Source organism: Zalophus californianus, chromosome 14, assembly GCF_009762305.2.
Source record: "Zalophus californianus isolate mZalCal1 chromosome 14, mZalCal1.pri.v2, whole genome shotgun sequence".
NCBI lineage: Eukaryota > Metazoa > Chordata > Mammalia > Carnivora > Otariidae > Zalophus > Zalophus californianus.
Window position 1 is genome coordinate 16298108 of NC_045608.1, and position 23548 is coordinate 16321655.

Here is a 23548-nt window from a genome sequence, read left to right on the forward strand (position 1 = left end):
CATAGTAGATGCTTAATAAATACTTGTTGCGGGAAAAATTTCTTTTTAAAGATTTTATTATCTGTTTATTTTTAAGATTTTATTTATTTGACAGAGAGAGAGACAGGAAGAGCAGGAACACAAGCAGGGGGAGTGGGAGAGGGAGAGGCAGGCTTCTCGCAGAGCAGAGCACCCGATGTGGGGCTCAACCCCCGGACCCTGGGATCATGACCCGAGCCAAAGGCAGATGCTTAACGACTGAGCCACCCAGACGCCCACGTTGTGGGAACATTAATAAAAGAAAACCTCCTTTAGAATGGAGTCAGGAGGAGTGCCTGGATGGCGTAGTCTGTTAGGTGTCTGACTCTTGGTTTTGGCTCAGGTGCCGATCTCAGGGTCGTGAGATGGGAGTCCCAAGTTCGCTCCACACTGAGCACAAAGTCTGCTGAAGTTTCTCTCTCCCTCTCCCTCTGCCCCTCCCCCCACGTCCTTGTACGTGCATGCGCTCTCAAATAAATAAATTTTTAAAAAAAGGGCGGGGGGAGTTAGGCCAGAACAGGGCATTCCCATACCCTACGACTCTTCCATCAATTGCAGACCCAACAGGAAAAGATGAAGCTTGCAGACTGAACAGGAAGAAACATATTTTACTGGCCCAGCAGGATGAAGGGAGATTTTTCTCCTCCCCGGGGAACAGCCCAGCCAATGAGACACCATCACAACTCAGCCAATGAACAGTCACTATACTTCAAACTCCCAGTTTCCTCCAATAGGCTTTTTGTTTCCAACAGCCCTCCTGAAGACCCCCTTCCCTCTATAAAAGAATATTCCACTCCTTTGTTCCCCACAGTTGCCTATAGTTTTGCCATGGCCTACATATCTCAGACTGCAATTCCTGAATAAATCCATCTTGCAGGCAAAATATCTGGCTGTTTTCTTTCTAAGGGTAACCACTGAATGACTACGTAAGTAAATGTTCTCCTCTTAGACAGGCGGCCCTAGGCACCCTAGCCTTTGATGCTGGATCAGAAGCAAGGTCCAGAAACTTACAGTTCTCTTATCTGCACACGTGCTGGCCAAGAAACCCAGCAGCAGCCCAAAGAGAGTGGGCAGGATCTCACGCAAGGTGCGGGGGGTATTAGAGACCACAATCTTCCAGACATGCAAAGACGCCTGTCGCACAACCAGCTGGGTATCTGAGCGGCCCATGTACAGCCCCGCCAACACCCGGTTCCGCCGATCTACGCCCAGGGCAGTGATGATAGCCTGCGGCAGTGAGAAAGAAGGGAGAACACAGGGTGGGGAAGCCCCCACAGCACAAGTGCCGGAGCACATCCCTACCCACCAAGGGCGGAAAACCAACTCAAGGTGCGCACCTTGTTGGATTGGGCAGTTCCAAAGTTATCATCTTCAGAGGCAGTTTCTGTGGTCATCTTCCCGGTGACCCCGGAGATGTGGAACAGGAGATCTCCAAGCAGCTGAACAGAGCTGAACCTAAGGAGGATGCCAAAAACAGTGTCACACAGCCACAGGGACAGTCTTGGGGCACAACTGAGTAAAAAAGACACTGGAAGGAAGCGCACCCAAAATATTCACGGTGGTTATCATGGAATGAGGGACGTTAGACAATTTTCATTTCTTTACACTTCCCCACATTATCTTGTTCCCAAGTTTTCTACTAATGAATATGTATTACTTTAGTAATGGGAAAAATCAACATTTTTAAAAAAACATATATGAACATTTCTATAATAAAAGTTGGGAAGAAGAGGGAGAGTACAGAAAGAAGAATTAACAGGGAACCAAGAATGCTGATCATCAGAACTGGACACATAAGGAGAGGCCTAGAAGGATAAACTTATTTCTCTTCCAATTACTTTAGGTTTATTATTTTTAATGACTGCAAAAACATAGCCCTATTCAAGGCAGATTCAAAAACCACAGAAAAACACAAAGAAAGTGAGTGTAAACATTTGCCCAAACTCCCACTACCGAGGCAGCCTCCCTGATACTCTGGTGACACTCTACACACATCGCCATCTACAGACACACACACACTCCCACCAAATGTGGGAAGTGGGCCCGCACCAGAGGCAGTAGGCTGTGGCCTACACTGTTCCGTCAGCAACAGGGTGAGGCACTTTCTGCGTCAGCTAATGTAGTCCTCTTATGCCATTTTTTGTAATGGCTGAATAAAAAGCTCACCATGTGGATGGGCCAGCTTTTTTTAAACCAACTTCCAATTTTTTGAATGCTAAAGCATACTGCAAAAAACATTCTTCTACATATATCTCTAAGTGTCTGACCAAATTTGTCCTTGGAATCAATGCCCAAAAGTCGACATTCCAGATTAAAAAGCATTCGTGTTTAAAATTCTAATATAAACTGAAGGACTAAATAGAGCGAACTTTCCAAAAGAGAATCAGGTTCGAGACACTGCTACACAAAACTGGAGAGTCACTGAATGGTTAAGAGCATTGAGAGAGTTCTTGGCAACATTCTACTCCTCATTTCTCTCTATTCCTCATGAGTTCCCAAAACGCAAAGCCGGGGCCACTGGGTCTTTCCACCCAAGACCTTACCTTATTCTCCAGAGATCATCAAAGAGGCCTTGCTCCAGCTGGGGCAGCAGCAGGGCGATGGCCGTCTCGGCGTACATGGAGATGACCCGCTGGCCCGCCCGCAGGGCAGTGTCCCGCACGAACTCATTCTCATCAGCAAGAGCCTGTGCACACAGAGGCTGGGTCAGCCAGGGCCGCTTCCCCCCAGGCACCAGACCCAAAGGAAATGGGACGCCCTGAGAGCAGGATGAGGATTCTTGCCATCCAGTCCCAGCTGGCAGGGAGCCCTGACTCTAAGAAGAGCAGGTGCATCCTGTCCCACCCCATAATGCTACCCTCAGCCTGGTCCCTGGTGCCTACTTTTAGGATACAGGGGATGATGGGCCCCACGTAAGGAGTGAACTTGTCCCCGAAGGTGATGGGCAGGTAATTGAACATCATGATATAGCCATCTCGGACGTGGGGTGCAATGTCCACTTTGCTGGCTGTAGCCACAATTTCTGGCATCAGCTTCTCCAACTTCTCCACCCCTAAGCCAGCCATAACCTCGGCCAACCCTGCAACAAAAGGACAGAATGAACCCACTGGATCGGAGGACCCCTAGCTAGCATTCCCCATCTGGCCCCTGGGCCTGCCCTGGCCTCACCTTGCGCAGCACCCGAGCGATCCACAGAGCTCTGCTCATAGGTCAGCGTCTCCATCAGCCATGGCAGCAAGTCCTCAAAGCACGACTCCCCCATGCCCTTCACCATGGCCCCAAGAGCCTTTGCAGACACTGTCCGCACCTGTCAGGGAACCGAGCGAGAGCCAGGATGGGAGGAGTTTCGGCGTCTCAAAACTAGGTACTCACACAGGAGCAGGGAGAGGCCCCTAGGGTCTCCTCCCCTCTCCCAGACAGACGCAAAAGCACCTATACGGAATTCTCAGGAATCAATCTTCTGAGGAGTGGACTAAAATAATGAGTTCCTGCCCCCACCCCTTCTCCTCCCAGGCTCACCTCAGGTACAGGGTCCAGAAGAGAGGCTTTCAGGCCAGGGGTCACGCTTGGCAGGTAAGGAGCCAAGTCCTGCAACAACACAAGAGGTAACTCGGGTGGAGGTCCGGCTCCTGCTTCCTCCGGACTGGTTCTATGGACCCTGACCTCACCATTCCGCTGACAAGGAGAGCTCAGCAGGGCTGCTCACAGAGCCGGCAAGGATGGGCACCTGGCAAGGAACCCCTATGACTGGTTCCCTGGAGACCCCAGGTGAGTGCCTGGGAAACCTACAAGGGACCTCAGGCCCACCCTCAATAGGTCGAAAGAACCCCCAGCTAGGGTTCAGTGCTCTTCCTCCTCTTGCCCTTGTCCCAGGACCAAGGCCTGCCCAGCCTCTAGGAAATTATTTCTGGCACTTTCCTTTCAGAACAATGTTATCATCTTCCCATTCTTCACCCTACAAGGTTTATGTATCTTGGTATAGCATTCAGCTTTAGGGAACAGTTTTAAATATAGAAAAAGCCTTATGTTCACTGCAGCATCATTTAAAATAGCAGAAAATCTTGGACAGTATAGGACCGACAAGATTATATAAGTTATGGAATATAAACTTGTTGGAATATGAAAGAACTATTAACCCCAGTTTTGTGAATAACTCAGTGTAACTTAAAAATAAGCTTATGTTCTGGAATATAATTTTGTAAGTGTAATAAAAAACATTAACAGTAATTGTTTTAGTGTTGGACGACTATGGATACGATTAGTTGTTTCACTAATTTTCCCATTTCCTAAATTCTCTAGGATTGACATGACTTGCCTACTGCATCTCTTGTGCCCAGAGCCTCAGCAAGCAAAACATGACTGTGGGAGACCGTGAGCTCACACGTGCAAGCCCCAGGGAGTATGTAAAGAAACCAAGTAAATCTCCCAAACTAAGCTAATTTCCTGATTTGTAGGCTTACAGAAGCAAATGCTTGTGACAAGAGAACTACCATCAGTCAAAGCAGCAGCCACACTGCCAACACAGGCCAAGGCGGGGCCTTTCCTCCCCTCGGTCTGTAAAAGGGCCCGGGCATGGCCGCATCTGGGGGCTGAGCTACTAAGAACTTGAACCACTGTGCTCTGCAAGATGCCCAGAGAGCCTAGATTTCCACCCTCCACCCCAAACTGGTTTTCTTCCCCTAAACATAATCAGGGATCAAGAGCCCACAGCCCTCCCGTGTCTACTGTGGGCAGGGACTTTGTGCCCTAAACCAGCATCTACTGGTCTATCCTATACCAATCCCAGTTGGGCTGCTACCTTCTGGTCTGTCAGGGAGTACATGTTGCCAATAATCTGGGCTGCCATCTTCCGCGTGTCCGTGGAACGGTCCTGGAAGGCTCTCTGAACAATGGGCATGATGAGGGCCAGGGATGGGGCATCAATGAAGTGGACAAACTTGGTATCCAGCAAGGTCTGCAAGCATTTCTGGGTCTTCCTAGAGGGGTCCGTCAGGGCATCCAGCAGGACTGGGGCAATGGCTGCATGTCCAAACAAGAGAAAGGCTGGTTTATACGAGTCTCGGGCATGGCAAAGCCGCTGGGTCCCCAGAACTACAGAGGGTCGCAAGAGAAGGGAGTCCGGGGATACTCCTCCCCGGAGCCCCACAAGGCACCGGCTGTGGAAGCCAGCCTGCTTGCAAAGAGCAATCCCTGCTCCATGAGGAAGAAGGTGGCAGCCATCACCCCTCTGCATGGCGCAGCTTGATCTGGCAGGATGACTGGGGGCAACCTTCAGTGGGCACTGAGCCTCCATGGGACCACTGCTTGGGCACCGCGTGCCTCCTTACCGAAGCAGCAGCCCAGGGTGGTTTGGTTGTGAGACAGCGAAGGCCACTGAGGCAGTGAGTGGTAGCAATGAAGCCCAGCATGCTCAGAGCAGTCCAGCCCAGATCAAACAAGCTCTCCGAGTCGGCACCGCCAGCCCAGCAAAAGAACTGCCAAGAGAAATACCTGGCTTCTCTTTTCCACAAGCCCAGGGAATTTAACCACTATAAAGATCCATGCTGGTCAACAATTCAAAAAAAACAACTAATAACCCAAGTAAAAAATGGACAGAAAATTTTAATAGTTCTCCAAAGAAGATATGCAAATGGCCAATAAGCCCATGAAAAGACATTCAACATCTTTACTCATTAGGGAAATGCAAATCAAAATGACAATGAGATGCCACTTCACACCCACAAGGATGGCTGTAACCAAAAAGACAGACAATAACAGTGTCAGCAATGGGAACTCACACACTGCTACTGGGAATGTCAAATGATCCAGCCAATTTGGCAAACATTTAGCAGTTCCTCAGAAAGGCAGACAGTTACCATACCATGACCCAGCACTTTCCATTCCTAGGGATCTAACCAAGAAAACCACCTTGTACACAAAGGTTCACAGCAGCCTTACTTTGAACAGCCAATATGCAGAAACAATCCAAACGTTCAACAGATGACTTGATAAACAAAATGTGGTCTATCCATATGATGGATTATCGGCATGAACCTTGAAAACATGATGCTAAGCTCAAGAAGCTAGCCATAAATGATCCCACCACGTGAAGTGTCCACAACAGGCAAGCCCAAAGAAACAGAAAGCAGAGTAGTGGTTGTCAGGGCCCAGAGGTAGGGAAGGAAATGAGAGTGAATGCTAACAGGTATAGTTTCTGGAGTGAGGAAAATGCCCTGGAACTAGACAGCAGTGATGTTTATGTAATTTTGTGAATAAGAAAAAAAAACAAAAAACAAAAAACCCATTGAATTGTATAAATTTTTTAAAAGTGATTTTAACATTATGCAAATCATCTCAATTAAAAAAAAAAAAAATCCATGCTGGATTCCCAAAAACAAAAAGCACTTCCCCTCATTTGACAGAGATTGAGACTGCTCCCAGCCCTAAGAATCCCCAGGGCTGCTGGACATTATGAAGAACAGTAAAACCCAAGGACACCTGTTCATCCCTTGAAAAACAAAAAACACGCAAATAAGAAACATCATTTTCTGAATGAAGAAAAGTCTGGGTAACACTCTAAGCTGAACTACACTGAACAATTACCTATGTTCCACACTGAAGCTTAACATTTAACAAGTGACATGCTGGGTGAGGTGGCTGCTGGCTTTTGTTTCTAGAAATCAACCTGCTGCCATCACTCCATCAAGAACCACACTAAAGAGTACAATTAAGGGAAATAACCCTTCCCTAAGCTTCCCCTCTATCACACGTCTTCGGGAATGAGACAGAATAGAAAGTTTCCAAAGAATACGTGATGCCGATATGGTCCAGAGCATGTCCTTCAATTCTGTTGACCTCAGGGCTCAGCTTAGGGCACCGAGCTCTCGGAGTCAGGCTGCTTCTGACCCAGTTTCCCTATCTGTGCAGTCAGTGACGATTGCTCTAGACCAGTGGCAAAACTGCTTCCAAACTACTTCCCACTAACTATCCTAGAAAAAGGGTTTCCCAGAATTTAGAGGTTATTTCAATGTGAATATATCTGTCCTCAGAGGGCAAAAATCTTTGCTGAATGCACATTCCCTGCAGTGTCTAGGGATGGGAGGAGGGGCCAGGGCCCTCATGGGAGAAGTGTACCCAGAATCTCCGGATTCCTGATGACGGAGCCGATCTGCCTCAGCGCCTGCTGTCCAGCCTTCTGCACTTTGACGTGGGAGTCGGTGAGCACCTCTGTAAGCTTGGGCACGATGTTGGGCAGGCAGGATGACAGCTGCTTGGGAGCACAGTATGCCATTGCCCCGAGCAGCTCCACCGACCCTGCAGATGGCAGACACAGGCCCAGCATGGAATCACTGAGCACAGGCCAGGGAGCCACTTGTGCCGGCGGCTGCCTGGGCAAGGGACAACCAGCCTGCCCCTCTGCAGACTGTGCTAAAGCAGTTCCCGGGGGGTGGGGGGAGGGGGGGTGGCTCCAGCAGAGTGAGCACAATGCTCCTGAGGCCTGCTGAGCCATGGCATTCTGAGGGTGATGCAGGGTGGTGTGGGGAAAAGAGGCAAGACCAGGATGGGGGAAGCCCTGGCTGAGCCCTGGCGGTGACCCAAGGCCAATTCACTGAATTTCTCTGGCCTAGTTTCTTTATCCATATATGAAAAAACTCATTTAGATCTGTGATTTTTAAAACTGTAGGGTGGAACCTGAAGGACTGAGGGGGAGGGCCCCAGATCTTGACCCTGCCCAAACCAGAACAGCTCTGCTTAAATCTGTTTTGCGTATTAGGATACCAAAGAAGATTCTATTCTTAGAAAGGGGCTTAATGGGGGGAAAAAAGCTTTAAAGTCACAGAAGTTGCCACAAACTAACTTTAAAGCTCTGAGACTTTCTCACTTAGGGCTATGGCACCCACCAGAAGCCTGTTCTTTGCATGAAAGCACACAAATTATTGAAGGACTGAGCTGCCTGATGGCTCAGAGAGCCGTGGCCTTGTCCGTGGGCTGGGGAGCACACACGCACGGGACGGGATCCCTGGATGGCTCCCCAGATCCCTGCAAGGGCAGTCTTCAGAAAAGGAGGTTGGGACAGAGACACTGAAGGGAGCGGCCTTACCAGCCTTAGTTCTCCAGGATTCCTCCTCCAGGGCAGCCAGTAAGGAGGGGAGCACCAGCTTCACCCCATGAGCACTCAGGTTGCTCATCACAGCCTTGGCACAATCATCTGCAGCCTCAAGGGAGGAGAAAAGGCGTTCAGGGGCCTCCTTGCCCAAGCAAGGGTCAAGGCCTGATGCCTGTCCGAATGCTCCCCCTGCTGACCAACACTGACTGGGGGTCAGACCCGGTGTCGGGGCCTACAGACACAGCTGAGGAGAGTTTCTCATCTCACAGAGCTGCAGTGCTTTACTGGGAATCAGAGGAGTCCATACCAGTAACTGGTACCCAAGGTACAGGCGGAGGGATTCCAGCAGCCCTTGCACCCCCTCAGCCCCTGGGCCGAGACCCATGGCCAGCGGCAGCCCCGGCCGGCGGCAGGTCTCACATGCATTCTCAGGACCTACCTCACGCACATACTGGTTCCCATCCCCGAAGCACAGCAACAGATGGGGCAGCACGTGAACCACGTAGGGCTCGAAGAGCTTCCCCAGCATGGTGCAGAGCATCTCGAAGGCAAAGAGGGCTCCTGGGGGAGAAGGCGGGACAGCTGGTAACACCCACGGGCTCAAATCCCTGCCATCTCCTCAGCCTCTGGAAATACTCAAGGCAGTTGTGGGACTACAGTGGCTGCCCCATGAGAGAGTAGAGAGCATGGGCATGGTTGAGCAGAGAGGAGGAGACACCAGGGCAGTGTCTGTCGCTTCCTGGCACTAACTGCTAGTAAGGCCAATTCTCTCTCGGCTGAGCGAGAAAGAAGAGAGTCCAGGCCACCTCAGCAAGGCCAGGATGGAATGGGTGACACCATCTGCCCCCCAACACGTGTGCGAGCGCACGCACATGTGCACACACATACACCCCCCACCCCCAGGCCTCCATCCGGCAGCCGTGGGGACCGACTTCCCACCCTGGGCGGCCCCAAGCTCAGACACACTCACCCTCTCGCCGGCGGAAGTTCTTCTTGTCCTGGATGGCGTCGGTCAGCGCGGCCATCATCTCCTGCTGCTTCAGCGACAGGATGCCCAGGCCCTTCACCAGGCCCGCCAGCCCGTAGGCAGCCCCTCTGCGCTCGGCATACCTGTCGGACTCCAGCAGCTGCTGCATCAGTCTCTGGATCATCCCGCCCGCGTCCTCTCTGATGGCTGGCACGAGAGGGGGCAAGCAGCCGGCCACGGACTCCTGGACCTGCGGGAGGGGCCTGCCCCGTCAGTGCCACTGCTCAGCCACAGCCGGTCCCCACACGGCGCCTCACCACTAGATGTCCCCAAGCCTCTACTCGGCCATGGCCTGTCAGACAAGCGAGCAGCGGTATAGGCCCGTGGGTGACACGGGCTCTGTCACAGTGTGCACCACATCCGTGAGGCCTGGTCCGGTGAGAGAAAACTCCCGCAAGACCCACTCACATAGAAAGATCTAGAGAGAAGTGTGTTACTGTGCCTGCTTAAAAATGGCCCAAGGCTCTCAGTTTTCTAACCTGTCAGTCCCAAGGGGAATTCAGCCTTGCCTTACAGGGCCAGGCCCAAACCGAGTGCCTCGCCTTTCAGCCACAGCTCATGAAGCCCGATGACAGTATAGCAAGGCACTGCGTTGCCAGAGGCCCAGGCGGACGGACCCCTTGTAGGGGAGTTTTCAAATTTAGTTAACCACAATTTTGTAAACCTGCATTTGACACACTCTGGGTAATCCAAAATGCAAGTCACTTTGGGAGGGGAGAAAGGAGAAATATATACAGATGTTTTCCAAAAAGAAAACAATACTTGCACTATGGCTTGGAGACTACACTAAAAGGCCCTGAAATGTGTAAGGAACGCAAAGAGGATCAGGGAAAGCTCAGCAGAGGGAGCCATCGTTTTTCTTTTTTTTTTTTTTTTTAATCTTGGTATCCCCAGTGCTGGGTTTATACTAAGTGCAAAAAAAAAAAAAAGACGATTAGTAAATGAGTAGAAAAAAATAAAAATATCTAGAAAATCTACTGGAACAAAGTAACTCCCTCTTGGGTGCTCTTAACCATAAACCAGGGTGCCCCAAGAGAGAGGATGACTACTTGCTGAGAACTAGGCCTTCCGGGCCCTGACCCCAACTCGCTCCTGGCACCCCGCTGCACACCTGCAGTCGGTCCCAATTCCCCAGCCAGGAGGCGGGTACCTGCTGGGAGGGGGTCGAGAGGGCGGCGATGAGCTTGGCAACAATGGGTTTCACTTTGGGGTCACTCTTGTCCAGGTGCTTGGCCAGAGAGCCCATGAGGACCACCACACTCTGCCGCACGGCGTCGTAGCTCGCATCGTTGGGCGCGTTCTTCAGGAACTCCTCGAACACCGGCAGCAGCGAGTTGACGTTCTCCTGGAAAGCCAAGCCCGCTCAGAGCCTCACGTCAACACTACAGCCGGCGTCTGGGGATGACAGTCTCTGCCCTGACGACCGAGCCCGAGTCTGGCTCCAGGACCGGAATCCCAACAAGCCTGCCAGCGATGCCAGCGGGTTTCCCAGTTTTGTGGCAGGAATGCAGCAGACTTAGAAGAATTTAACACCCTTTTGGGGTCTTTTTGGCTCAAAAGAAAATGAAATTTTCCATGGGGGCCAGTACCCAGCCAGGCCTCCTGGCGCTCAGCCTCCCTGCTCAGTCCTGCTCAGCACTGCCTCCTGCCCTGGCCCAGCCCACTCCCCAGCCCCTCTGCTGGCTGAGATCTCTCACCTTCCCGTGGGCGTTGAGCGTCGCGAGGGCTGCATCTAACATACACTTCCGGACATCTGGGTTTCGGTCGTTGAGGGCATCAGGGACAAAAAACTGAAAGAGGGGCTTCACCTGAGAGCTGTCCAAACACTGGGAGAGCTTGTTCAGGGCCAAAGCCAAGCCACACCTGGAAAGAAGGGGGAGCCTGTCAGGGGGCGAAGGCTGGCCAGGGGCCTCCTCTGCTGGTGGGATCTATGCCACAAGGCAAGGGAGCCTGCAGCAGCTCCCTCTGGGGTGCAGAGCACAGCATGGAGCCCACTACCTGGTGCTTACTCACCAGTCTACACAACAGTCTCAACAACCCATTTATCAAATGGAGACCTGCCATCTGCCCAGAGTTTACCTTCTACAGGATGACCTTGGGCAGGGACCAGCTCTGCCTCTGTTTCTCCACATGTGAGTGCAATGCCTACCCTTCTACCTCCAGGGCAGGCCACGGGAAGGGAGAGGTAAAAGAACCAAATGTGAAGGCACTCGGAAGTAAACCTACTCTACAAAGGCAAAATGCTACTATCCTTTTCAGCTAGAGAACAGTAAAAAAGTCCAGGGACCTCTGAGGAAACAGAGGCTGGGAGGAAAGGAGAAAAATGCCCAAAGACTCAGCTAGCCCAGGAGAAGCCAGGACTTGAACTCAGGTCCCTCTGACTCAGAGGGAGGTCTTGCCCTTTCCTTCAACTGCCCCGTGACTCCACACTACCTCCTCTCGGCACCCAGCCCAGCCAACCTGCAGCATCTCAGAAAGCTCTGAGTAGAACAGGACTGCAACAGCTGTTATACCTGGCTTCCCACTGGTCTGGAGGAGATTCGGAGATAACACGTCCCAAGGCATCCAGCACTGGGGGTGGCCGCTGCAATAGACAGGCTGATAAATGCACCGTGGTGCTCTCCCCAGCCGAGCTGGGCGAGCCAGCTACCCAGCTGTGAAGCGGGAGATCAATCACAGCCACCCTGGGCCACAGTGAGCTCCAAGACTCCTGTCCGGAGCAGGTCAGAGGCCACGCAGAGTCCAACCCACCCTCCCCTGGCCCAGCCCGCAGCAGGGTGCACAGGCCACTCACATAGAGCTTCTCCTGGTAGATCTCCATGAGTCTGCCCATAACCTCTGCTGCCTGGCGCTGGTACCGGGCCACAGCTTGGGAGAGGGCTTCGGCCCCAGCCTGCCTCACAGCTGCCTCGTGATAGATGACATCGTCGATCAGCAAGGAGCAGAGATCTGGCTGCAGATCTAGGCCCATCGTTGACCAGAGCCTGTAGCAGACCAAAGATAGGGACTAGTCAGACAAGGGTCTGCAGCACCCACCCCACCAAACCCAACCACCCAGCCCTTCTCTTGCTGTAGGCTGAGCACTCTGCGTCCAGTTTTATCCTAAGGGGAGAGACAGTAGAGCGGGGGGGGGGAGGGGAACAATCTTCCAGGGGTTCTCACCTCTCAGCCAGCTTCCGGATCTCCTCCTCCTTGTCAAACTTGACCACCCAGAGCCTCCGAAGAAGGTTCAGGCCATTCTTCTCATCGGCGTCAGGCGCTGGCAATACCATGTGGAGTTCCATCAGCCCCTGAGAGGGGGTGAAATGGGACTGAATGAGGCCTGACTTTTCGCAAGAGCTTCTGACCTGCCTCTTCGCCTTCGTACTATCCAAGACCTAGCCACCAGCCGCATGTGGATCTTCAAAGTTAAACCAATTAAAATGAACTCTAAGTTCCTCAGTCACACCAGCCACATTTTTAAATGCTCGACAGCCACACACATTGGCTCGGGGCTACCACACTGGACAGCACAGATATAAAATATTCCCATCACTGCACAAAGCACACTGGACAGCACGACCAGTGCTTAGGGAGTGCCTGGCCTCAGTTCAACCTGTTAGCGGCTCTGGCTCTTCACACAGCTTTTTCTTTGGGAGATGATGGGCATAGGGTGGTGGAATCTTTTTTAACATAAAATTAAAAAACTTAACTCTCAATGTGCAAGACAAAACTTCAGAAAAAGGACATTCCCTTTTGTCTTTAAGAAAAATTTGCCACACTGCTATTGTTGTCCACATTTTGCCAAGGGCCAGTGAAAATTGTTACAGATAGATAGCAAGGGGCTGCAGACTGGCATTTGAGGAAGCCCTGTCTCATACTCCAAGGGGATCCTTTAGGTTTGGTCCAAAAGCACCAAGAAAAGCCAAGTACAAAGTGATAGGTTGAAAAAACAAACTAACACTCTGAATCTTATCTATAGAAGTACCAAGAGATCCACGTTCCATTTTAGAAAACAGGTGAAGCTGGGGCACTGGGTGGCTCAGCCGGTTAAGCATGTGACTTGGTTTCAGCTCAGGTCATGATCTCAGGGTTGTGAGACTGAGCCCTGCGTCCGACTCTATGCTGAGCATGGAACCTGCTTACAATTCTCTCTCCCCCTCTCCCTCTGCCCCTCCCCACTCTCTCACTCTCTCTCTGTTTCTCTGAAATTTATATATATATATAAAATCAGGTGAAGTCTTCCAAGGTAAAGACAAAAATAGCCAGTGACACACTGTGACAGTTGGGACAGCTGTTGTCCCCCTTCCTGGAATGATCCTGACCCACCCCATGACCTCTTCTCTTTGTCTCCAGGGCACAGAGGTGCAGATGTGAGCCATCTCTCATCATCATTTGGTGGGATCATCTGAAAGAATGTCCCTCATGCAGTTCAAACACTTGCACTGAGGACCAAGGAGTACCACCGGCCCTGCAAGGGAGTGGGCGCGTACCCGGAGCGCGGTGTCCCGCACGCTGGCACAAGGGGACTGCAAGGCACAGAGCAGCACGTCCACCTCCTCCTGCTCTGCAAAGGCACAGCTGTCCTTGCCACTGCTGCTGGCACACAGGGTGGTCAGGGTGTCTGAAGCCAGAACCTGAGGACGACATTGATGCGCTGGGCTCAGTTCAGCATATTATTTACTTCTATGGGGTCAGACAGGAGGCTGGGCAATAGGCTGAGGGACCCAGAGAGGGATCTGTACTGAGAAAGCCCACCCCGAAGCCCTAGTGGGGCCAAGTCCCCCCCATGCTCCAGCCCAGGCCGGTGGCAGGCCCTAAGCAGAACCCCTCACTAGCTGAGAATGTTCAGGCTGGCTCTCTAAAAAGCAGCCCTTTACCTCAAATCCAAAAGTGAGGGCTGAGAAAGAGAACTAGGACTCAACCCCAAGCACTGGGACCTGAGCTCAGGGTCACAAACTGAGGTGCAGCAATAGCCAGCTGAAATCCAGATCACCTGTAGGCGGGGAGAGCCCGTCCCGATCACCCAAGTCAGAAGGCGCAGCATGGCCACTCGAGGCAGCAGCTCCGGCCCATTCTAAGAGAGAACAGCAGGTAAGTCAGGGTGAGGCTCTGGGGAAGGTCTGTAACCACGCCTGGCAGCACGAGCAGCAGCATCCTCTCACCCACAGGGAAACCCTGTCAGGTTTACCACTAACTCCATGTGAGCCAACCCCAGTCAGCCACCATCCTCTGGGACTCCAAACAAATACATTCTGAAACGAACCTGAAATTCACACAACGTGAAATGCAGATGGCCCCTAAATACAGGGATACTTAACAAGTAGGAGAGAAGTGCAAAATAAAATGCGATATCGTTTTTACCCATTGTTGGCAAGATTAATTACAATCTGAGGCTGTGTTAGGTAAGAAGAGACAGGAACTCTCAGTGAGGGCATAGCTCAGAACGTGCTGCATAACCTAGTAACTCCATGCCCGAGAACACATCCTGCGGAACGCTCATGCAGGTGCACAGGGGGGCACACCACAGTGCCGCTCACAACAGGGCGAAGTTGGAAACAACCCTAAAATATCTATCAACAGGTAAAGAGTTAATCGAAACATGGTGCCCCCACAGCACAGAACCCTACACAGCCTGCGAAGCCACTGGCATGAAAGGAGACCAGAGCATACGGTCATATGAAAGAAGCAGGGCAATCCGTTTTTGCCTTACTGTGTGGAGCTATATTTCCTTTTTTTTTGTTTTGTTTCTGTGTTCTTAGAATTTTTAAACATATGCATGCATTAATTTGGCACATTTTCGGAACATAATCTATTAAAAAGGAAACACTTCAGTGAATGAGGTCCAATCTCATTATCACAAGCAAGTCAAATGCAGAGTGATCAGCATTATCTTCTGAGTTAGAAAAAAAACTAACACGATAAAGTGCTACAAAATCCTTCAACTTCTCCAGGTCAGAAACTCTCAGGAGACCTGTAAGCTTCTTTGAGGCCGCAAGTGCTGCACTAAAGAGAACACCTGGATGCTGCTATAGATACATGCCCACACTCTACGACCCCACCAGAACTGCTGATGGGCCAGGAAGCGTGGAGAACCCTTGTCTCCCTGACCCCCCTCAAGCCAAGGGTAGAGCTGAGCTCCCCTGCCAACCTCGTCCACATGCCCAGGAGGGTTGCTGGGTGAGGCCCTTAGCTGGGCATGGACGGTGAGTATCTGAAGAATTTGGGCCATGCGCTCCTCCTCCTCCTCGCTGTGGTGGGGCATCTCAGTCAGCACCATCTTTAGAAACGGGAAGACTAAGGAGAAGGCTGGTGCAGACAGGGGCGCGGCATCTGTGAGAGCAAGAAGCAGACACAATCTTGCAGGCATCTACAGAGCTGCTGCCTCGATTTCCATCCTCAAGGTGAGTGGGGCAGGGAGTAAAGGAGGCTGGAGGCCCTTTCTGATGCCCAGAAGCACAGAATACGACAGAGACGACAGCTGGTAGCCCAGTTCTGAATCCTGCTCCTACCCTAAACACTGCCCAGTTCCAGGAAGAGAGAGTTCAAACACACAAGCAGATTCCAGTAACGAGAAGCGAACTCCCAATGGGGGTCACAGCAACTCACAGAATACCAGGACCCAGAAATTCTCCATGTGGTCCAACCTCCCCCCTACTTTTCAGAGGAGGAAACGAAGGCCAGGAACAGAAGTGACTCATCCAAGGCCACACCTCAGGAAGCCCCGGGAGGGGGACACGGAGGCTCATGCACTTGCTGCACCACCACATACGGCCTGATGCCTCTACTGCCCTTCCCTTACCTGGCTCACCCTTGCCCACCCTGCTGGTGATGGTGTGGCTATGCAGCAGGGTCACCGCCCTCTTCACAGCCACCGACAGCTCTTCCTGGCACCATGACTTATCCAGGGCACACTCTGGCTTCAGCAGGCGTAGAGTCACGTGGCTCACCAAAGTGCCTGTGTCCAAGAGAAGGAACCCAAAGAGGATGACCAATACAGAGACACAGAATCTGGCCCAGGCACAAACCAGGGACCCCAGGCAGAGATGCCTCATACTCTGACTTAAAAGTAATCAGTGCTGCTGGGCCAAAATGTTCTCAACCTAATTTCTCATTTCATCTTCATGACAGCATTGGTGGGGGGAATGGATGCAGGTATGCAGGCAGGAGCTGTCCTTCTGACACTAAGAAGTTATAGGTGTGAGCCACCCAGGGTTGTTCAGCCAATGGTGAAGCTCTACCCATCTGGAGCTCCCACCTTCCATGTAGTAAGCCCAGCCAGTGAGTAACCGTTTCAGCAGGCTCCATGAAGTGCCAACTCTTTTCCATTCAGAACTGTTCCCAGATTTCTGGCCTCACCCATAGGAACATCCCCTGTAAGCTAGGAAGTCTGCTTAACCCACAACAGTGAGGCCACCATAATGCCAAGCCACCCTACCTGGTCTTTGTTTCTCCACAGCTTTTCTCCAACGAAAAGCTAAGGGTCACAGAGACCCCTCATCACGGACATGGGGCTGCCCAGCAGCTCTGGGCTGCACTCACTGGCCACATGGCACCAAAGCAACCCCATTACCACTGAATTTCTGACTTCTTAGTTTTAAAACTGTTAACAGAAGCATCACACTGATTAGTATCTAAAACTTCGTACTCAGAGTGAAGGCACAGCAGACATAAAACAGGAAGGGAGGAAGCAGCTCTATGTGGATCCTAAGGATATGCAGCTCGGGGTTCCAAGGCTGTTTCCATATGGAAACAGAAGTCCATAGCCCAGACCACCACATGCCTCTCCGGAAGTGCTCAGGAGCATCCCCACCCCCCTCCCAACCTGCCCTGGGCCACGCCTGCAGCCAGCAAACAAAACTAACCCAAAGCCTTGAGCCTCGGGGGCATGACGCAGGCAGCCAAGGACAGGAAAGGGTTCTTGATCCTGGGAGCGGCCAGGGGAGATTTCAGCAAGGGCAGGAAAGAGTCGACCAAAACAGGGATATACTGGGTCAGGCCAGACGGGTTCTTGGCCAGGATGGTGTCCAGCAGGCCCAGCGCCGCCTCCAGTTCACTGTCCAGCTGCAAGCAGAGTTGGCCCAGGAGACAGGTCAGCAGGGCCTGCACCAGATAGTGAGGAGCGGGTTTGGCCTGTGGGGGCAGTGGCCACTCACTTCCTGCAGCCGTCTCCGGATCTGCGCCTCCTTGTCCAGCTGGGCCTGCAGCATCTCCTTCTGCTTACTGGTCAGCTGCACCTCCTCTTTTATGCCTTTCTTTTTCTTTATCTCCTAGAGGCAACGAGCAAACCAATTCCATCTCCAGCGAACACACCTCCCTCCCCTCCAGAGCAGGGCAAGATCAGTCCCACAGTCAGCACCATGCCAGCTCTGAGTCTGTGACCTGGGCCCCCAAACCCGCCGTGCGGCCTCCCCCGACCTCCCACAAAGTCCACAGCCACCTGGTTTCCAGAGGATGGAGACAATAGTAGAGAAGTAATTTCTTACTGGATTCTCTATTGACAAAGGCAAGGAAGAGCCTTTTATAGGTTAGAAAAATGAAAAGGCCCCCAGTGTGCTGGAAAGGCTATTCTAATCACACAGCTTCGGAACCTACACCTTCGCCTCCCTCCTACAGATGCTCTCCCACAGTATAAGCTGCAGCCTGGAAAAGGCCAAGAAATCACTCATTCATTCAACAAGCATTTACTGAGCACCTCCATTGGTAGGGGAACCCAGGACTGGTGGAGGGGTCAGAACAATGTGCACGGGCCCCAGAATGACCCCAGGGAACAGTATACACGAAGCTGGGAAAGTCGCCAGGCTGAGGCCACCAAGCTCAGCAGCCACCCCACAGGTACTCACTTCCTTGAGCTCCAGCTCGATGATCTGCTCCTTGAAGGAATAAGCTTTGTTCTCTCGCTTCATGTTGGCCTTCTTTATGCTGTCCTGCTGGGCACTGAAACATCAAAGCAGGTAATCAGCCAGCTTCAAAACAGCCGATAGGTCCTCCAGCCTCCCGCCAGCCGTGAAACCCCAGCTAGCTTTGAAGTTGCATGCACCACCAGTGTGCGCACTACCTGACATGCTCTTGTATCCCAAACCTAAGCATGTGCCTGGAACAGAGCACTACTTGTCCAAAGAACGGATGAGTGATTTCATTTATTCCTTGAAACGTTCACTCCTTAACCCTATAAAGGAGGCCTCTCTCTCTTAGAGGTAAAAAACCAAGGCTTGGGGCGACTGAGCCCATGTGGGGACTCACCTCTGGATGATAGATTTGTCATACAGCTCGCCGGCAGGGGTCTGCATAATGGCAAACTCTTCCCGCGTCACCTGGCGCAGCGCAGGGTTCTGCACGGAGGCAGTAATGGTGCTGATGAGCTGTGGGAGGACCCGGTCTGGGGACAGGATGGACAGGGAGCCCATGGCATTCATGGAAGACTGTCAAACACAGACACAGCCGGGTGTGACAAGGCTGGCACTGGAGAGGGGTCCTGCCATGCCTAAATGCCCCCAGCTACGGACTCCTCCTGTTCTCTCTGAGCACTGCCCGCCATTGTAGACAGCTGCAGTGTGAGCCTGCCTTCACGGCAAGCGTCTCCCACTTGGTCTGGTACCAGCACCCTGACTGGGTGTCACACTACCCCTCTACTCTCAGTCTCCGTGCAGGTGGAGCTGCCCCTGCCTCTTCCAGAGGTGGGCATGTGACCTAGACCAAAAAGACAGGCTGAGAAACAAGCACAGGGCCCAAGCCAGGCCACCCAGGGGCAGTGAGACCCCATGCCAGATGAAATGACTGGAAAATGCAAGCTTTTTCACTGGAGCTGATGGGGGACAAGCTGTAAGTCTGGAAGTATATCAGCTGCCCTGCTACGAAAGCGGGGGGGAGACTGCTGGAGAACGAAGACCCCCCCGCCATGGAGCACAGAGATGAGACTGAGACAGAAAAGACAAGAGAGATGGAGAGCAAGAGAGATGCCTCCTGCAGTGTCCTGAAGATAAAATCTAAGTCCCCGTAGCCAGCACCACAGGGACCAGTCATACCCTGTGACTCAGCAGTCAGGAGCAGCAGGAAGCTCCTTCTTGTGCTTAAACCACTTTGCATTTTCTGTCACTTGCAACCCAAGGGGCCCAAGGCCCCATTTCACCACACCTGCACCTATTTCACTGAAGCCTCCCTCTGTCGCTCTGACCTGAGGCCAGAATTAGTCCACATGCTAATCACCTGGTTCAGGGGACTCTGCGTGGTGATCCTAGGGATGATCTGATCCAGGTGCCTGGTGATGAAGCCTTCCAGGTCAATCTTCATCCTGGCAAGGAGCGCCGGCCAGAGTCCAGACTGCACTGCCACTGAAAGGAAGGGGAACAATTTGAGGCCTTCTGCCCAGCCTGCCCTTATCCTGCCCAACGGCGTCCCTGCCCCTCCTGCAACCGCCCCCAGCACAGACCTAAGGATGGGTGGTGCGAGATGATCAGCATCTCCTGGGCCAGCTGTTCGGTGTTGATGGTGTCACCCTCCAGTCCTGGCACTCCGGAGATCACACAAAGAGCCTCCTGCAGGACCCTCGGGGGTACGTAGGCCTTGCCTGCCTCAGTCACCTCCCCAGCATCAGTCACCAGAGCCTCTAAGGGTAGCACCTACAAGGAAACAACTCATAGCCCCCACTGCTCTGAGCCCCGGGGCCGGCCTGGCACACAAAAGACAAAGATGCCAGGGACACGGCTGCCTTTCACACATGTTGCTCTCTGGAGCTCCTGGTAGAGGGGAGACCGACGCCCAGCTCCCTGCATGGGACCCGCAGGCTGGGACATGTGCCTGGAAGGAGCAAGCACACATGACTTTGTACCTAAGAAGCCCATGGGGGGAAAGGCAGCCACAGAAATTGGGCCAGGAGACCCAGCCAGAGACCCCAAGTCTGTCATTGGCCCACATCCCTCATGAGGGATTAGGGAGGGAGGGAAACAGGGCACAAAGAACACTGAGAAGGGACAAGGTCTTTGGGGTCACTTCTGCCACCCACTGGCTGGGAGACCCCTGGCAAGTCATTTCAGCTGCCGGAACCCTGGACAACTCATATAAAATAAGGGTATTTAGCCTGTCTGCCTTTTAACAGCAGTGTGAAAAGAGCAAAAGAGAGAATGGGTAGCAAATGCTCTAAAAATTATAAAGTGCTTTAAAAACAAAGTGTTATTCCATTACTCAAGAATAAGAAGGTTGAACTACATGTCATGATACACGAGAAGAAAGAAAAGCAGCTCTGAAAAAAGAATTACATGAAACAAGGTGTTATCAGAGCTCAAGGGCAGGGCAGAAGATTCTGGAGTCACACGGTGTCTGAGTGAGAACAGCCCATGAAGAGACGACCTGAACTCCCTCAGCATAACCGGGATGGGCTGAGCAGGCCAGCAAGCCCCAGTTCTGGACCCCAGATGCCCCCACCTTGTGAGAATTGAGGACAGCCTTCAGCTCCTCCAGGAGCCCGAATGCCAGCTTAAAGCCCCCAAGAGAGGACAGCAGCTTCCGGACCGTGTGTTGGGCCTGCCTGCGTACACGCCAGGTGCGGCTCAGGAGCACTGCCACCAGAGCCCGGTGGTACTGCCTGCAAGCACAGGGACACGGCATGCTAGGGAGGGTGGGTGCGGGGCTCTCTACAGCCAGCCCTTCCACCCTGCACGCACCACCGTTTCTCAGGCTCCTGCCACGGTTTGCCCCACTCGACCCAATGGGGAAAGGTAAATAAGCTTCACATACTGAACTTTGTTGCCTGTGAGTCTGTGTGGGTGATCAAGGAAAAGCCTCTCAGTCAGATGCAACACGGTACACAGGGCTGGGAGGGGAGACAAACAGAAGTGGTTTTAAAATATAGAACACATCCGGGGTGCCTGGGTAGCTCAGTTGGTTGGGCGACTGCCTTCAGCTCAGGTCATGGTCCTGGAGTCCCGGGATCAAGTCCCGCATCAGGCTCCCTGCTCGGTGGGGAGTCTGCTTCTCCCTCTGACCCTCTTCCCTCTAGTACTCTCTTATCTCTCATTCTCTCTCTCAAATAAATAAATCTTTAAAAAAATAATAATAAAATAAAATCTTCAAAAATATATATAGAACACATCCAGAAAGAAGTGGAAAGACCTGGAAAATGAACGCTAAAACATAAATGTGATTATCATTTATCAATGTGAAACTACAGCTCATCTGAAGTTCCTTTTTTGCTGACAATGCACACATGTATTTTGGACTAATGAAAAATATACACTTTATTCTAATTAATTAAAAATTACTGTGCAGGGTGCCTAGGTGGCTCAGTCGTTAAGAGTCTGCCTTCAGCTCAGGGCATGATCCCAGGGTCCTGGGATCGCACCCTACGTCAGGCTCCCTGCTCTGCAGGAAGCCTGCTTCTCCCTCTCCCACTCCCCTTGCTTATGTTCCTGCTCTCGCTGTGTCTCTCTGTCAAATAAATAAATAAAATCTTTAAAAAAAAAAAATAAAATAGGGCGCCTGGGTGGCTCAGTTGGTTAAGCGACTGCCTTCGGCTCAGGTCATGATCCTGGAGTCCCGGGATCGAGTCCCGCATCGGGCTCCCTGCTCGGCAGGGAGTCTGCTTCTCCCTCTGACCCTCTTCCCTCTCGTGCTCTCTCTCTCTCTCATTCTCTCTCTCTCAAATAAATAAATAAAATATTTAAAAAAAAAAAATAAATAAATAAATAAATAAATAAATAAAATAAAATAAAAATTACTGTGCAGTTCTTAAAAACAAAAAACCAACCAGTGAGAACATACACATACTGGAGTAGAATGACTGCCAAGTCTACACAGCACAATGTGTATAGCACGCACGCTACTGTTTGTGTAAAAAAGGTAAAGAACTAATACAAAAAGGTATCTGCTGGTATAAATATAAGATACCAAGGATACACAGAGGCTAATACCATTGGCTGTCCATGGCCAGGGACACTGGGTGGCCAGAGATCAAAGCAGGGGTATGCTTTTCAACATCTTGGATCTTTTATTTTTGAATTATGTGACTGTATTTCCTATACAAGAACTAATTTTTTTTTTTAAATCAGGAAGTGACTAACAGTTTTAGCTCATTAATAGGATGTTGTGATTTCTGAGTCAAAAGACTTTTCAAATCACCGATTAGCAGCAGACAGCCCTAAGGCAACCTAAAAATTTAAACATACACTTAAAGATCAACTGTTCCTTCTCTCCCAGGAGAGAAACCAGTAGTTTTGTGTCTCCCGGTGGGGGAGTGCAGCCAGCCACACTCCACCAGAGCTTCTCAGCTGCCTGGTAATAGAAGAAAACCTCCGAGACAGCACCAATTACCCAATCAGCTATAATTATACCTAATATCACAGCCCCACAACCATTAGTGCTCTGTCTCCACAAATCTACCCACTCCCCCTTTCCCCGGCCTTCCATGCCCCACAGAGAAGCATTCACTCCCACAGCAGCTGACGGCACAGCTGCTGACCCCAGCACTCTGATCCAGGTTTTTGCTGAGCTGACGCATTCAGGGAAGGGTCCTCTCTTAAGACCCACCAGAGAGACTCAGGCCCAACCTCAAGGTCAAGTAAGTTCAACTAAGTAACTCACCATCCTCTGAAGCCATGAGCAGGAATTTCTCAGAAGTGAAAATCTGCTTCTTCTCATCTACAATCAGCTGCCAAAAACCACTCAGTTTGGCCTCTGCAAGAAACCAAAGGTCACTCCACGACAGCTCCTTCCATCCGGCACGGCTGGTCCCCTCCTGCCCGAAGCTGCTGGGGCTGGCTGCACTGACAGACCCGCTGCTGCGGCAGGCATGACTGGGTCACTCCTAGGCTCACTGTCTCTCCCTCCCTGTTCGAGAACTAACCAGTCCTTCTGGTAGCACCGCCTATGTGAAAACCTTCAGTGGTTCTCTTGCTGCCTGGAATCCCCACCAACTCCAGGTGGCAGGCTGAAATACTTGACATTCACACATGGTGACTTCCCTGACGGAGGCTGGTTTGAACTCACACTGGGCTGTTCCCTTCCAGCCGGTGAAATCCTCGCTAGCCTTCAGGGCCCACGTCCAAATGCTCCCTCCTTCATGAAGCCTTTCCTGACAGCCAACACCTACACTAAGAGCAATCAATCCCTCCTTCAAAACTGCCCTAATGTCACATCCTGTCTTCAACGACAGATCTGTTTTTGCATCTCCTCTCTCCCACTACAGTAAAGCAGCTGAAAACATGCGGAAGGCCAGTCATGTTCATCTCTGCCTCACTGCCAAGGCACCCGATGAAACTTGAGAAGAGCCGAACTCCACTTCCAACCGCAGGAATGAGTTCACGTACATCTGCAGGCAGAGTGGGACTAAAGCAAGCATGGACTACCAGGTAGCCACAAAAAGAAAGAGAAAGCTCTTCTGGTTGTCCTGATCTGGAATCTTTTCCAATGTGAGTTCAGTACGGAGTATGCCATTTACATAGTCT

At 51.6% G+C, this 23548-nt stretch overlaps 1 protein-coding gene across 2 annotated transcripts in view; it reads right to left on the reverse strand.

Moving 5' to 3' along the window:
- Positions 1 to 23548, reverse strand: part of GCN1 (GCN1 activator of EIF2AK4) — a 57913-nt gene that overhangs the window by 14512 nt on the left and 19853 nt on the right. The window contains exons 16-44 of one of the 2 annotated variants that reach the window (XM_027575845.1): positions 22686 to 22778; positions 20844 to 20919; positions 20532 to 20691; positions 19540 to 19729; positions 19317 to 19441; positions 18354 to 18532; positions 17954 to 18047; positions 17267 to 17380; positions 16976 to 17174; positions 15922 to 16068; positions 15262 to 15443; positions 14107 to 14187; positions 13604 to 13747; positions 12294 to 12421; positions 11926 to 12115; positions 11645 to 11715; positions 10829 to 10994; positions 10282 to 10476; positions 9075 to 9321; positions 8544 to 8665; positions 8099 to 8213; positions 7132 to 7311; positions 4817 to 5037; positions 3538 to 3606; positions 3187 to 3325; positions 2901 to 3097; positions 2562 to 2704; positions 1356 to 1473; positions 1030 to 1245 (exon numbers count right to left, since the gene is read on the reverse strand). In XM_027575845.1, coding sequence (XP_027431646.1) covers positions 1030 to 1245; positions 1356 to 1473; positions 2562 to 2704; positions 2901 to 3097; positions 3187 to 3325; positions 3538 to 3606; positions 4817 to 5037; positions 7132 to 7311; positions 8099 to 8213; positions 8544 to 8665; positions 9075 to 9321; positions 10282 to 10476; positions 10829 to 10994; positions 11645 to 11715; positions 11926 to 12115; positions 12294 to 12421; positions 13604 to 13747; positions 14107 to 14187; positions 15262 to 15443; positions 15922 to 16068; positions 16976 to 17174; positions 17267 to 17380; positions 17954 to 18047; positions 18354 to 18532; positions 19317 to 19441; positions 19540 to 19729; positions 20532 to 20691; positions 20844 to 20919; positions 22686 to 22778 — 4301 coding nt within the window. Of the gene's footprint in view, positions 1 to 1029; positions 1246 to 1355; positions 1474 to 2561; positions 2705 to 2900; positions 3098 to 3186; positions 3326 to 3537; positions 3607 to 4816; positions 5038 to 7131; positions 7312 to 8098; positions 8214 to 8543; positions 8666 to 9074; positions 9322 to 10281; positions 10477 to 10828; positions 10995 to 11644; positions 11716 to 11925; positions 12116 to 12293; positions 12422 to 13603; positions 13748 to 14106; positions 14188 to 15261; positions 15444 to 15912; positions 16069 to 16975; positions 17175 to 17266; positions 17381 to 17953; positions 18048 to 18353; positions 18533 to 19316; positions 19442 to 19539; positions 19730 to 20531; positions 20692 to 20843; positions 20920 to 22685; positions 22779 to 23548 lie in introns of both variants that reach the window. The other variant, XM_027575844.1, reaches the window with a different exon arrangement.